This window comes from Zalophus californianus, chromosome 4 (genome assembly GCF_009762305.2).
Source record: "Zalophus californianus isolate mZalCal1 chromosome 4, mZalCal1.pri.v2, whole genome shotgun sequence".
NCBI classification, from domain to species: domain Eukaryota; kingdom Metazoa; phylum Chordata; class Mammalia; order Carnivora; family Otariidae; genus Zalophus; species Zalophus californianus.
Genome location: NC_045598.1, coordinates 55024246 through 55040076, shown reverse-complemented (window position 1 = coordinate 55040076; position 15831 = coordinate 55024246). Strand labels below are relative to the sequence as shown.

At 40.4% G+C, this 15831-nt stretch overlaps 1 protein-coding gene across 4 annotated transcripts in view; it reads left to right on the top strand.

The window, feature by feature from the left end:
• Nucleotides 1–15831, top strand: part of SLC35D1 (solute carrier family 35 member D1) — a 51066-nt gene that overhangs the window by 13880 nt on the left and 21355 nt on the right. For 3 of the 4 annotated variants that reach the window (XM_027610656.2, XM_027610675.2, XM_027610645.2), the window contains 2 exons: nt 11907–11974; nt 13095–13173. The exons of the other annotated variant lie outside the window; for it this stretch is intronic. In XM_027610656.2, the coding sequence (XP_027466457.1) occupies nt 11907–11974; nt 13095–13173 (147 nt within the window). The remainder of the gene's footprint in view (nt 1–11906; nt 11975–13094; nt 13174–15831) is intronic. 4 annotated transcript variants of the gene reach the window in all.

Below are 15831 nucleotides of genomic sequence, written 5' to 3'. Positions count from 1 at the left end.
GAATGTAAAATGGAAGTGGGTCAATTCTGTCTCCTTTTTGAGGATGAAATGCCTCATGGAGCTTTGCCTACAAATAAAATGAAAATATAAGTGATACGAATAATCAGTGTTGTTTTGGTAGGTTATAAATTACATTTGCAACTTAGGAAGTGAGAATCCTGTTTGTCTCTGCTCCTAAATTCCTTGTGTGTTGAGACAAGATACTGCTTCATTTTAAGTTCCAATTCAGATGAGTATTTCTCAGCATCTTCATTGTGCTAAGAAAGCTCTATGTTAAGTTCTCTTGGGAATATATGAGAAATATGACATAGTCCTTGCCACAGGAGGAAGATGTTGGCATGCTACAGAGATGGTGTAAGATCTAGCACCAAAGTGCACGCTCATCAGTCAGTACAATAAATGTTTAGGTTAGGAAGAAATTGGTGTGGGTTGAATATCAAGATGGGCTTTTTGGAAGAGATAGGGCTTGGTTTTCTTACCCACCAAATGCAACAAGTAATGCTAACCCATGCTGGGAGTTGTTAGAGATACAGCTTAAGTAGTTGGGTGGTTTGCTTTTATTACCCAGCACAGAAGCAATGTGTGGAAGCCACAGATGACCTGACACATCAAAGAGGCTCATGGTATTCTGTAAGAGGTTGCAGTTTTACTTCCTCCACTGGAAGATCAGCTTCATAGTAGTCAGTAGGCCGTCTGTCTGAAGTCTTGGCAAAGAGGGTTTCATATTACAGAGGGGGTATATGGCAGGATTTTGCATAAGAGTTTTCTAGTAAATCGGGTTCATTTTCAGTATGTATCTTTTAAACTTGTGCTTTTCCTTTAAGACACATATGTGTATAAGTAGACATGCATGTGTGTATATTTTTTTTTAAGAATGGGCACTTTTTGTGGGGCAGTTTATCATTAAATAAAGCTGTTCCCATATTAACAATTTGAGTCCACTTCTGGCCTTTAGGAAGACTTTACTTATAAGGTATGATGCCTTGTACCTGACAAGATGCTTCCGCATAAATCATTTTCCCTGATCCTCATTGTATTACCTGTGAGGTAGGTTATTTGATTTATAGAGGGTAAGGACATGATTAAGGTTCCACAGTGGCAGAGCAGAACTAGAATCAAGTCTGTCTGACTCCAGAGAGATATCTTACTGTTTGCCTGACTACAACTCTCAGAGCCATTCGCAGCCTCTCTGACTTACATTTTTACCCCTGTTTGGGAATTCCATGCGGAGCTTTCTTACAGAACGAGCTACTGAATGTGAGAAATGCCATTAGAGTAGTATTAGAAGTGCAGTTTCTGCAGCTTGGCCTTTTTGTTACTTAATCTTTTACAAATAATTATATTTCTTTTGTTCAACAGATATTTACTGAGTGTACTGAGTGCTTTACTCAGGTGCTGTTCTAAAGATTTTATTTGTCAGAGAGAGAGACAGAAAGAGCACAAGCAGGGGGAGTGGCAGGCAGAGGGAGAAGCAGGCTGCCCGCTGAGCAGGGAGCCCGATGTGGGACTCGATCCCAGGACCCTGGGATCATGACCTGAGCCAAAGGCAGACGCTTAACCGACTGAGCCACCCAGGTGTCCCTCTCAGGTGCTGTTCTAAATTAAAAAAAAAAGAAAAAAGACATGTCCTTGTTTAAAGGAGCTTGCAATGCAATGGGTGAGATCAACTAAACATAATTTGTATCATGAGAACTATGAGGAGAGCTAGAACAAGGTGGAGAGTGACTGGGAAGTGCTGCTTGGGATAAGGTGGTTAAGAGAAAGCATCTTTATCAGTTTCATTTGAGCAGGCATTGAACTGAGACTGAGACCAGTTTGTGTGGCTCTTTGGAAGGAGTCCTCTAGTTGGAGGGAAGAGCAGGTTCTAAATGCTGAGGTGGGAGTGCTTAGCTTCTTCACAAGGAGCATTTTCTGAGTAGGTGAATACCAGGAACATCAATGTGTGCCTTGAAGGATGTGGCGAAGAAACAAAAGGTACATTCTAGGTGGAACTAATATCATGAGCACAGGCCCAGCCCTGGGGACCAGCCTCTTCAGTATGCTTTAAGGGCGGCTGTCAGAGACATTGGAGACCTTTGAAGAGAACTTACAGAGCATCTGGTTCAAGCCTCTTCTGTCACAGTTGGGGAAGTTGGGGCCCAGAGAGGGGTCAGCACTAGAACCGTGATTTCCTGACTATGACTAGTACTCTCGCTCCCCCCTCCCCCGCCCCCACGTCATCCCCTGCTTCCTTCGAAGTTGGGACAAGTGCTAGAAACAGGAATTTGAAGTTTACTCTGCAGATATGATGAGTCCCTAAAAGTTCGTGACATAAGAGGTACAATGGAAAAATTGGGGGCAGAGTGCAGAAGCAACATCCAGTTGGATGAAGCAACGAGTAACATCCAGTTCGTCCTTGACCACTGTCTGATTTTGGACAAATCCCTTCTCCCTAACCCTGCTTTGTCATGTGTAAACCGAGTAGGTTGTATCACCTGATTTGGTTAGTTTTCTAGGTAGGGCCCTTTCCTGGGCTGAGACAGAATTTCTAGAAGCAGAAAGCATGCCAGTGTGGAGACGAGGCTGTTGCTGTTTTGATGGTTGGTGTGAGCCTGGCTGCTCCCTGTCTCCTGAATACCAATGTGTATAGACTCGCTCTCATCTGTTGGACTCCTGGCTTTCTTGACCCAGAGCCATTTTGCATGGATTATATGAAAAGATCAGCAAGATAAAATGTTAAAGCACGGTGTAAAATTGCATATGGTATGCTACATTTTGAATAAAATAGGGAAATGTAAGACTATATATACATACACATTTCATTCGCTTATTTAGTAAAGAAACTCTGGAAGAATATACACGAAACGAATACAGTAACCACCCATTCGTGTGTGAGCATGTGTGTGAGAACAAAGTAAGTATAGAACAGGAATGGGAAGGGGACTTCTCACTACACCTTTTTATATTTTTTTGATTGTAGAACCATGTAAATGTATTTTAAATTACATTTTATAAAAAGAACAGTAAGAAAAGGATAAAGTTTTTCTATAAATAATGACTATCCTATGATGAATCCCAGTTTAAAATAACTGGGGGTAGCGGGACAAATCAATTTATTCTCATTATTCAGAGTTGCACACTCTTGACCCAGGATGCAAACTGAAGCAAAATCAGGTCCAAATTGTTTTTCTCAAAATCTCACTGTTAACTTTAGAAGGCAGAGGAGAGGAAAGTTTCCTGTGTTAGGACAGGAATCCAGTAAGAGGGCTTTGAAAGGTCAGCTTCCCAGGGATGCAGGGGTTCTACAGAGCAGTTGATGGGGCTGACACAGTCTTTAAGCAAGAATTGAAGGCCAAGGAAGGAAAAAAACTAAATTACCATAGACATTGAAAGGCAGGATCCAATTGAACAGCTTATCCCAGCGAGCACATAATGCAAGTCCTTGGCAGAGCTTTCTGAGAAGCCAGACCTGTGTATGCGAGTGTGTGTATGTGTAATTTTTTAAAGAAGTTCTCAAAGTTCTGGCTTTACCAGAAACCAATGAACCAATATAGACAACATTTAGTTTTTTTTAAACATGTCTTCTAATTTTAAAACATTCTCTTGCTTAAAAAATGGTGTATTTAAAAGCCAGCTCAGTGTTCATAAAAGACATCTATTTAACATAAAGGTAGATCAAGCATCAGTTGACGAGTGGCTCTCCAGAGTGTCAGTTATTACAGACTGTGTTTAAACTTGTCGGTTGTTTCCTCCAAAAGGGAATGTGTGCAGCACAAAGCCAGTGATTCACAGTCACAGGAACTGGAACCTGGCTTTTTGACAGCCTACCCTGCTAGGTGTTCTCACGTAGGGATGGAGGAACAGACCCCTTGCTGTAGATCTCACAAGGCCGGTACTGTAGTCACTGGTACATTGTATAATGTCTTCATTATATCACTGCTTAAATTACATGGCTCAGATGCGTTTTACAGGAAAAGTTGCTGCATGGATGGGCTACGTGGAGGTGTCTCTTACTAAGCATTGCTGACTAAATAATGAAGAATTTTAGGCTGTTGGTTTAGCCTGTCCAGAGTTACTAATCTTTTCTGGTCACTCTGGAGACCATACAGACTGATTCTCAAACCCTGAGTTATTCTTTGCATGTAGACCGGTCCCTTCTGCTTTCTGGGCGTTGGTGTCCTCATACGTGAAACAAGTGGGTTGCATTAGTTACTCTTCAGTGAGGAATGACTTTCTCTTTGCCCTATATGTTGTTTGACTGACAAAGTAATGTGTTTAGCCATTCTTACCTTTGAGGATAGGCCTTTTTCACAAATAAAAGGAAATGGCCCTATTAATAAGCTGGAGTGTGTGGTTTTGCCATGATACATAGATTTTGCATGGGTGGCAGAGCCTAGCGAGACGAGATGGTGGAGGCAGCGGGAGGAGGCAGAGCGGACGTGGTGTCCAGTAGTTCTGGTAGTGCAGAGGGTAGGGCGGGTAACCCAGGACCCCCGGCTCCCTGAACTCGTCTGATTGTCCCACGGTAGGCAGGGAACCATGGAGGCCATTTGCCCCACTGACATTATCTTCTGCTTTAGGAAGTTTCCTAGCAGTTTACTTTCTAGGATAAGGTTTTAATTTTTTTCTCAGTAGTGTTTTGGGAAAAGAATTTTCCAAATAGAATGCTGTCATTCATCCACTTTTTCTTCTTTACCATGAAGTTTAAAGACTAAGTGATTTGTTCATTTTTAGACTTCATAGTAAACAGGTTTCAAAACTTGTGAGGTATTAAAATGCATAAACAAAATATGCATGCTTTGAATTTTATTTCAAATCTCAATTAAGTTGGTGACTCTTGGCTTAGCACATTTTCCTGGGAGTGAGAATGTTACATCTAAGACTCAAGTGTACCCTGAAATTATTCCATGCTTGCTAGATCGGGGTGATGAATTGGTGCTTACGTTATCCTGTGCTCATTGTAGACATTGCCACGTAGTCCCAGCACTTCCTTGCTAAGCCTAGACATAGCCTCAGACTGTTCACTAAGGTAATGGTTCAGATAGCCAGAGTCAGTTGATTAGAGCTGGTATAAGATAAAATCTGTATCCCTAGACTAGATTTTATTGACTATGTTGTTGATTATGTGCTGTTAGTGCCTAATCTTACTCAGATACTCCCTTTCTTAATTTCCTTAACCTAAGCAACTAGAGAACACATTTTTTTTAATTTAACTTTTTTTTCCCCAAATATTTTTATTAACTGAAAGTCTCATTCAAACCAAATGCCTAGTTTTAGGAAGTGGTAGATCCATATAACCCATTTATTTGCCCATTGATTATGCCACATTCTTTTCATATCTGTGGTATGTATTGGCTTGTGGTATTACCTTACACCACCAGCACCTGTAGAACCAGAGACTTTGTTCCAAACAGAAAGAAAGCCTAAACATCTTTGTATGTGCAGTCTGTAATCACAGCTACCACTCAGCCAAGATTGAGGATTGCAGGCCTTGTGGCAGGGAGCCCATCTAGTTCTGCGTCACACAGAATGACCAAGCAGGTCCTTCTCTTCACAATGGCTCTTTTATTAGCTTTCTCTAGAGGCAGAAGTTTGGCTTTAAATGTTTTTTTTACCCCCTCCTGATTAACAAAATATATGTTTACTGTGCCCTCTGTTTTCCATGTCTTAGGGAAAAGAAAAATTTGCATGCAAATCTGTCACTGAGAGAGAACAGTGATGGAAGTTTAAGTGAATAATCTCTTTTGTATGTGAATTTTGTGTAAAGTGCTTGCATTTCGTTCTCTCCATTGATTTCTCACAGGAGGCAGTTGGAGCAGACTGTTGTCTATATTTGTAATGTAGGCAGAGGCTTAGAGAGGTTAAGTGACTTTTATGATGGACTCACAGAAAGTTAATGGCAGATTTAGAATTCAAACACCCACTTTTTGACTCAGTGATCCAGCAACAATAGCCATGAGAAGCTATCTAGGAGCAAAAATTCAGAACATATTACCTTGCCTTTGGTTTTCCCCAGCACTTAACTAGTAGAAAGATGATGGGTTATAGAGCTGAGCAGACATGTAGTAGCTGGATAATTTTAGGAAAGTTACCTAACATTTCAGAGCCTAGGACATAATAGGCTCTTAATAAGCAGTAGCTTTGATTGTTTTTTTATGCCATCTTTATGATAGGGAGAGTAGATTCCACTGGACTGACTAGTACTGTTTGGGTCAAACTCTGCTTGCAAAAATGGGTGCTGCTTGTTCTCTTGCAGCCAGAGGTCCATTCCTGTGACAAAGCAGAGGAGTGCAGTAGGCTGCTTTTGCCAGACTGGCTTTCTCCAGAAATAGGCCTAGTATTTAGGGAAGGAAAATAATCCCATGAGAATTTTCTATTTTTGAACTATTTGTAATTGGAATCATGTTCATGGGACTTATTTTAGTATTCTACAGATACAGTTGTTATGTTCCCAAAGGGGACTATGCAGCATATATTTGGGGCATTTTTCTAAATAAAATTTAGTGCTCAGTGTAGAGAGCCTTAGGCTTGGAGGATATAGATTTAGGACTACCGTGTAGTAACTGGTTTATCTAAAGGGAGTCACTTGTCTTCTGGGGGTAAGAAGGCCTGGACTATCTATCCCCTGTCGTGGGCATCAAATGACTTGATGTAATCAGAAGCATTTTGCAAACTACAAAGCATTCCACAAATATAAAGGTAGTCATAGTTCATTCCTTCGTTTATTAGCATACCTAACTAAACTGTCTTCGGCATAGTGCCCCCAGGCCAGCTGTGGGGCCTGGCACATGCCTGGGGACTTAGATGTCAAAATGTACAGTGACAGCAGAGGAGATATTTAGAGCTAAGGCAGGAGAGGAGCTCAGGTGTAAAGAGAGGTTTATTTGAGGCCTTTGCCAAATAACTGATTTCTTTCCACTCCTAGGTCACTGAGAGAGAAAAGAATTAGAAGTGATGTTCACACATAATAACTGACATCACTTACTGAACTGGACGGATCTTCTTCATGTCAGGCATTATATCCATATTGTCTTTAATTCTGATAACAGCTCTACAAGATAGGCCTTATTATTCCTCTTATGTATGCAGAAACTAAGGTTCAGTGAATTCTTATGGTCCATCACACCAGCTTTATTCTCTTAGTGACTTTAGGGTAAAAGAGTAGCTTATCTAGGAAAGGAGGATAATTTAGAGTTGAGAAAGGTTCTTAGGCCTGAGATTTTTTTTATGTGTTTCAGCTTGAGTGAAGGAAGGTGTCTCCTTTTGAAGCTGATCTAACACTAACAGGCACCCAGTTTAACCTCCCTTGCAGAAGCTAAGGCTGGCGTAATGAAGCAGTGGTGAGCTGGTGCAAGATACTGTGCTTCTGAATCCTGGTGTGCTGCTTGTTTAGGTACCATGGCTTTTCCTGCTGGGTGCCAGTAACCCTCTCAAAGATACTTCTAGTGCCCCTGCTGGTTTGCTGCGTTATGCCTTTTCTCTTTAAAGAAAGAAAAAATAAATTCAGTGCAAAAACTAATGAGTTGTATGCCAGTAAAATGACTTTTACCATTTTAAGAGAATTTAAAATTATATAAATCTATATAAAATTATATAGATTTAATATGAAACTTGAAATCTATTTAGTAGCATATACAGGTAGGTATGTGGGTGTATTAAAAAGTAAAGTTCACCTCATCTGCCTGTAGAAAATGATGCTAAACCAGAGAGCATGGATATTTAATTCACCTCAGCTATTTGTGCCTAACACTTCCAAACACTTGGAGCTAGGCAGAAGTGACATTTGACATTGTTCTTGCTCTCCAGGAATTTATATTCTTGCTGATAGAGGCTGGTCTCCTGAGTTCTAGGCCTGTGCTTTATTGTGCTTTAATGGTTTCTCATCATCCCATGTTTACAGGTATGAAAGAGCATAGCATATTCTTTATTCTTTATCCTTCATTCTCTAACAAAGAGTTATGGAACACTTTCTATTGGCTGTCACTTTGTTAAGCAGTGTGGTTAGGGAGATAAACCCTGAAGGCATTCCCCGTGTCTGCATAGGTGATCATGTACATACAGATACAGAGAGTCACATACATACGTGTACTTCGTCACATACATGCAGTGTCAGTGATAGAAGTAGCACTTAGTGTTTTGGACAGTTTGGCAGGAAAGAGCCTAATGTGAATGTGGGTTTTTGTGCAAAGCTTCCTCGTGGAAGCATCATTTGAGATAGGTTTACAATTCAAGTCAGTAATTGAATTTGGTCTTTGGCTTCTAGCCATGATGTATTCCATGGGAATAGGAATAGGCAGGGATAGGATTTACCTTCCTGCCTTAACCTACTAGAATACCAAATATATATGAAAAATGATTTTCGGACTTTGGACAATAGGTAGTAAAGGATTGTGGAGAGAGAAAGGATGAGAAGAGAAAAGGATATAAAAAAGACCCAAATTAAACTTGTAGGGATGAAAAATACCTGTATTGAAGAATAAAGCAGACGGTATTAAACAGCAGATTAGACACTACAGAAGAAAAGATCAGTGAATTAAAGAAATAGCAATAGAAACTATCCAAGAAGAAGCACATGGAGGAAAAGAGACTGGAAAACAAATGAACAGATTACTAGTAACATGTGGGGTGGTATCAGGAGCTCTAACACATGTGTAACTGCTATCCTGAAGAAGGGGCAGGGGTAGGAAAGATTTTTGAAGAATTAATGGCAGATTTTTTTTCCAAATTTGATGAAAACTAAATCCACGCATACAAGAAGCTCAACAAAACCGTAAGTTATATTAAACAAACTATACCATGAAGAGGGACATTTCATAATGCTGAAAGAGTTCTATCAAGTAGGTGTAACAATCCTGAATATGTATGTACTTAATGAGAAAGCCTCAAAATATATAAAGCAAAAACTGATAAAACAGAAAGGATAAATACAGTAGTGGCAGTTATAGTTGGCTATTTTAACATTCCTCTTTCAGTAATTGATAAAACAACTAAGCTGAAAGCCATTAAGGCTGTAGAACACTTGAACAACACCATCAGCCAATTTGACCTAATTGACATTTATAGAACACTCCACTCAACAACAAAATAAACACTCTTTTCACGTGCACATGGGACATTTACCAAGATAAACTATATTCTGGGCCATAAAACAAGTATTAATACTTTAAAATAATTGAAATCATAGAAAGTATGTTCCCTGGCCAGAACAGAATTAAACTAGAAATTAATAACGTAAAGGTATATGGAAAAACCTTCAAATCTTTGGAAATAAACATACCTCTAAATAACACCTGGATCAAAGAAAAAATCATGAAGAAAATTAGAAATCGTGTAGACCTGAATGAAAATCAAAACACAACATAGCAAAATGATGCTGCTAAAGGAATGCTGAGAGGGAAATCCATAGCTTAATTAAATGCATACATTAGAAAAGAAGAAAGATCTAAAATCAGCGACCTAAGCCTTTCCCTTAAGAAACCAGAAAAGAGCAAGTTAAACCCAAAGGAAACATGAGGAAGGTAAGAGCAGAAATCAATGAAATAGAAAACAGAAAAGCAATAGGGAAAAATCAATGAACCTAAAACCAGGAGGTCAATAAAAGATCAATAAAATTGCTCAACCATTGCCAATTGATAGGGACAAAAAGTGAGAATGCACAAATTATCGGTATAAGGAATGAAAGAGTGGTATCCTTACAGAGCTTGCATTTAAAAGGATAATGGAATATTATGAACATTATGCCATAAACTGAAAGACTGTGTCCATGAAATGGACAAATTCTTGAAAAAGACAAACTACCAAAGCTCACTCAAGAAGAAATAGATAGGGGCACCTGGGTGGCTCAGTCGATAAGCATCTGCCTTCAGCTCAGGTCTTGATCCCAGGGCCCTGGGATCGAGCCCCACATCGGGCTCCCTGCTCAGCAGGAAGCCTGCTTCTCCCTCTCCCACTTCCCCTGCTTGTGTTCCCTCTCTCGCTGTGTCTCCCTCTGTCAAATAAATAAATAAAATCTTAAAAAAAAAAAAATAGCATGAAGAGCCACATTCTAATAAATATTAAGTAGTTCTACTTAATTAGCCCTAATCAGTTCGACTATTTAGCGCTATCTCTATCAAAGAAATTGACTTTTAGTTAAAAATCTTCTCCAAAGGAAAACTCCAGGCCTTGATCACTTTACTGGGTAATTCTACAAACTGCTTAAGGAAGAAATAATGCCAATCTACATAAATTCTCTCAGAATATAGAAAAGGAGAGAATACTTCCCAGTTGACCTTGAGAGGCCAGCATACCCTGTACCGATAGTTAACAAAAAATTTCAAGGGCAGGGGGTGGAAATTACAGTAAAAAAAAAAAAAAAAAGCCTGCAATATATAAAAAGGGCACTATATGACCAAATTATGTTTATCTCAGGAATTACGGTTAGTTGAACATTTGAAAGTCAGTGTAATTCCCATATTAGTATGAATTAATAAGAAATAGAAGAACCATGTCAAAAAATGGAGAACATATATTTAATAAAATATGACACCCATTCGTGAGTTTAAAATTCTCAGCAAACCAGGAATAGAAGGAAAATTTCTCAACCTAATAAAGGACCTTTACCAAAAAGAAAAAAATCTATTGCTAACATACTTAATGGTGAAAAACTGAATACCTTTTCACTGAGATTGAGAATACAGGGAGAAGAGCTGCTCTCCTATAATGTTCCATTCAACATTATGCCAGAGGATGTCATTATGCAGTAAGGTAAAAACAAGAGACTAAAAGTCATATAGATTAGGAGGGAAAAAGTAATGGTGGTTACATGACTAGATACATCTATCAAGACTCATTGAATTATACACTTAAAAGTGATTAATTTTATTTTTTACATATTATGCCTCAACAAAGAAAGAACCATAAACAAATTGAACATCTACTGTTTGCCAAGTGCTGTGTTAGGAATTTGCTTAGCTCGGTGGCTGTGGGTCTTCCCTGCAGGGAGCTCACTGGTGGTAGACACGGTGTAGAAAGACTTGAGGCTCAGAGAGATGAGAGTCCTAAGAGAAGTACTGCTGAGGCACAGAGGAGGGAGTTCTTACTAGGGGAGGCCCCACATAGTGGCTGCTTGAGTTGTAGTCTGATCAGTGAACAGGAGTCAGAAGAATGTTGAGGAGAAGGGCATTCAAAGCAAAGGCATGTGGGTGTGAAACTGCCTGTTGTATTTTATAAACGGTAAAGAGCCTCATATTGCTGGGGCCTGGCAGCTGGGAGGTTTATGTTGAAGTGGCAAGAACTGAAGCTGGATAGGTTGGCAGAAAGCTAAAAGGTGGAATGTTTCTCATATTTGCTTAAACTGATACTACAAGAGAAATTATGTACTTGAGATCGAGAAACCCTCCCTCTTGGATGAGAGATGAGGCGATCGATGTACCTTTTCATTTCTCTTCCTTCCTTTGCTTTTTGGCTTAAAAACAAAACAGCAATAAAACCTTGCTTTTACTATCAACTGTTTCAAAATAGTAATTCTCCCTGGATAGACCTCAGCTAAATTTGTGTAACTAAGGGTGCACTTGAGCTTTCACATGTTACAAGGAAGAAGTATGTTTTAATGTTTGAGAAAGCTTTTAATACTAGCCATCTGGGAGAACTGCTGAGATGAGCCAGATATGGCTTCTGCCTTCAAGCAAATATCAGTTTCTTTGTACCGATAGGGAGAAGTACAAAATCTTCCCCATATTGCATTTTAGAAAGTAGAAAACTCCTTTTTGGGTTCAGCTTCATATATATCAGATTCTTAAACATTACTCTCTATCCTGTGAACGATGCAGGGAAATGTATATATGTGTATGTGTGGTGGGAGTGAGTACCCAGGATTTTAATGGAAGAATAGAACAGCTGATTTTGAGGGCTTGCTCTAAAATCAGATACTTTCTTGTGTATTACAGGCAATGGATTTTGAAGGCTGGGCTGACACCCTCTTTCTTCTGCAGTTCACCCTCTCTTGTGTGATGGGGTAAGCCTTTGTTGCCTTATTAGCAGACCGTTTTCCTAGAGAAGTTTGTTCTGGGGTCCTTTTGCTTCATTTCTAAGTATCCTGTTCTGTCTCTTGAGTATATCAGTATAGGGTAATTAAACTTCCAGATTCAGGTGGTTTCATAGCCCTTGGAAATGTGCCCTTAGGGCTACTAAACTAATTACAAAGTCATCTTTCAAAGGATGGAGACAAGTAACTATTTGCCCAGTAACCTGGTATGTGATAAGCACCATTATATTTCAGAATGCATTCTTTTATTTCTACATTGACCATTTGACACATATTTTTGTCCTCTTACCTATGAGGAAGCAGGCCCAGAACTCAAGTCAGCTGTCTAAGTTTGCACAGTCCGCAGTGGCAGCCTTTGAATTTGGGGCTGTCTGACTCTCTCTACCAGATTGTCTTCCTCTTAGAAGAGTATATGTGGAAGGCAGGACGGTATCTGCTAATGTGCCTCTTCTCTTCGCTTTTGTATTTCCCTAAGGAATTATTTTCCTGAGCTGGTCAGTTTGGTTGGTGTTTATGACTAGATCTGGCGCAGGCTAGGTGCCCAGTGAGGGAGTGCTTCAAAATAAAATTACCATGGTGCCTTGGTACTGAGTCAGGCTCAGAAGCCTCATTGTAAATCTGCCCATTCCAACTGCTGCCACTTACTTGTTAAGTGAACCTATATCCCTTCTTAAAGTAATGCTAATTTGGGTTTCTTCCATCTTTAAGAATCTCTCTTGCCTCCTGTCCAGAGATCACATTGACCTCATGGGAGGGTGCACACCTGAGCCGTGGTCTGTTAGCTCAGCTTTCTATCTGGGTTAGGTGAATTAGTGGTAATATGATCTAAGAAGAGTACCTATGATTAGAAATGGTGGTTTCAAGGTTTTGGTGAGGGTAGCTGGGGAAAACACCTGGTCAGTAAATGGACATGTGTTTCTCTTGAATGAAATTTTAAAAAAATCTAAAGCTGCAGTACAAGCAGGGGTGAGTTGGGAAAGCTCATAGTCGGTGACTACAATGTGCTAGCATGGCCAACACTGTTTCTTTTGGCTGGAGATTGCTATAAAGTCAGCAACCGGCTCTTACACCTCCTCCTTCTTTGTTCCAGGTTTATCTTGATGTACGCCACAGTACTCTGCACGCAGTATAATTCTGCTCTTACAACTACAATAGTTGGCTGTATTAAAGTGAGTTGAAAAAATACTGTTATCTTTTGGGTACCACTTTATTTAAAAATTGTTACTCTAAATCTTGCTGTGGCCTAAAATTCCATCATCCTTCTTTCCTCACAGATTGTCTTGGTTTGATGGGTTGTGGTGCTGGTTTCTAAAACGATCTTTAAGAACTCAGGGAGAGCGTAATCTCCGCTTTCAGGCAACTAGGCTTTGGGGAATATGGGAAAAGGAGAATGGGTTACCTTAGAGTAGAGGAAGAGGGATTGGGCTTGGTTCAGACGGGGCAGGTGACTGCGAATGGGTTACCTTAGAGTAGAGCAAGAGGGATTGGGCTTGTTTCAGACGGGGCAGGTGACTGCGAATGGGTTACCTTAGAGTAGAGCAAGAGGGATTGGGCTTGTTTCAGACGGGGCAGGTGACTGCGAATGGGTTACCTTAGAGTAGAGCAAGAGGGATTGGGCTTGTTTCAGACGGGGCAGGTGACTGCGAATGGGTTACCTTAGAGTAGAGCAAGAGGGATTGGGCTTGTTTCAGACGGGGCAGGTGACTGCGAATGGGTTACCTTAGAGTAGAGCAAGAGGGATTGGGCTTGTTTCAGACGGGGCAGGTGACTGACTTGGGAGTGATAGGCCTGTCCCTTTAACTCCCAGTGAAGACTGTTCTGTACTCTGCCTTGCTGAGTTCTGGCGGTTGTAGGAAAAGGAGGCCTGCCAGAAGTTAATCAAGGGAGTTTTCCAGTGCATGAGCCAAACCTTAAATGGCCTACTTTTAAAAGCTGTGTCTGACATTTCCAGTGATGTCATTTCCTCCTGATTCATTTTATTTGAGGGAGGCTCATTTGTCTTCAGCCAGGGGAGCCAAAGTTGACTTAAATATTGAGCTGAAGTTAGTGGCTTGAAGCCTGAGGCCTCTTTCATCTGACTTTGTGCTTCTAGTGCTTTAAGATCCAAGAGGCCACGGCATGCCTAATTTCCAAATGAATTAGGGTAGGCTCGCTTTCTAAAAAAGATAAGACAGAGAGCGAGGTAGGTCCTTGATCATTTGGGAAATAGAGTGCTTGCCCTTGGGACTACCTTTCTGATTCCCCATTTGTCAATAGTGAGGGAAGGGTTTGCAGAACAAAGTTTTACTGCCCTGCAGTGTTTCCCTTTGCACCCCCATGGAGTGGTGTCCACCTGCCCTCACTTTAGAAACTAGATTTGGGTTAAAATTTCAGGTCTGTGACTTCAGATCATGGAATTGGAGTGTTTGGTGTAAATAGAATTCTGAATTAAGCTAGAACCAGTTAGTTGTGTGAATTCCCATGAAAGCTAGAAGCAGTTAATCTACATTCAGGCCTGGGCTTGCTAAGATAGTTTTAGCCCCTCAGATTAGCTCTCAGCTCTGTTTTGATTTTGTAAAGTAAATGCCTTTTTCAAGAGCAAAGTGAATGGCTTGTATCTTCAGAATAAGAAGAGTAAGAACATGAGAGACAGGCCAGTTGTTACCATGTTTTTGCCAAAATGGATACTGCCTGAAAGCCGGTGTTTAATTTTAATAACCTGTTTGCTTAAGATTTCGTAGGGTACTTTCTTTGTATTTATCAGTATGGGGTACAAATATAATCATGATCTTATTAAAGAAAGTCTAGTACTTTTGATATTTCATCCTCCCCATAGAGCCCTATGGACTTTGTCCAAAGGGATCAGTTTTATATCCAAACTCTAGATAGAGGGAAAAAAACTAGATTGATTTACAGCTGCCGTTGCTTCTCACTGTGTTGTAGTATTGCTCTCGAAGGCTCTCGAAGGCTGTCTTACATCTTCAGACAGAGGGGAGTATGCCAATGCCCTTGCAGGTTCAGAGTCTCAGGGTCCACCGTGGAACTTCTTTCATTAGCCTCTCAGATACAACCCTTTTAACTCAGTCATTGTTCCCCAAGGGGCTATCCCTAGTTCTTGTTTCTCTGAAGCATGGTGGGAAAATTACTGAGGATACTTAATTAAAAATGGAAATGCCTAGGCCCACCTCTTATACACTGAATCAGAATCTCTGAAGTAGAGCCTGGAAACCATAATTTTTAACAAGGTATGCTAACATTTGAGAATTACAGTCTGAGTTTGAGGTACTAGCATCTTCTGCGCTTGCTGGTGAATTCTGCTTGGGGGCATCGCTGTCTTGTCCTGATTTTGAGCAGCAGGGTTTGGGTTCTCAGTCCCTTCCCTTTCTGTAGCTCCTGGGTGCTTTATGCAGATTAACCTGCCATCTCTCTGGAGCTCTGTGTTCTAAGCCAGTCCTGTTACACGTTTTCCCAAGTTGTCTACTGACCTTGTTTACTGTTGCATGGTATTTAATTTTGCTCTTTCCCCTCAAAATACTAAGAAAATCTGTTCTGAGGTAACTTGCTGTCTCTATCCTTAGACCTAGAAGAGGCTGACATAATTTCAAATGCTCTCCCAAAGGGCACTCCCATTATAAATTTGAAGTTTCTTTTTGGCTTTTCAAAAACACTGTGGCACTTTACTTCTGCTCTGTAGACCTGATCTAGGCAAGCCCAGGTTCTAAAAATGTTTGTGACATTTCCCATTCCCGACAGCTGTCACAGTGGAGAGGCAGGCGGTACCTTCTGAATGTGAGAGAGAGGAGGTTAGGGAAGAACTGAAGAGTAGCTTGAACTTCAGGAAAGTTTAT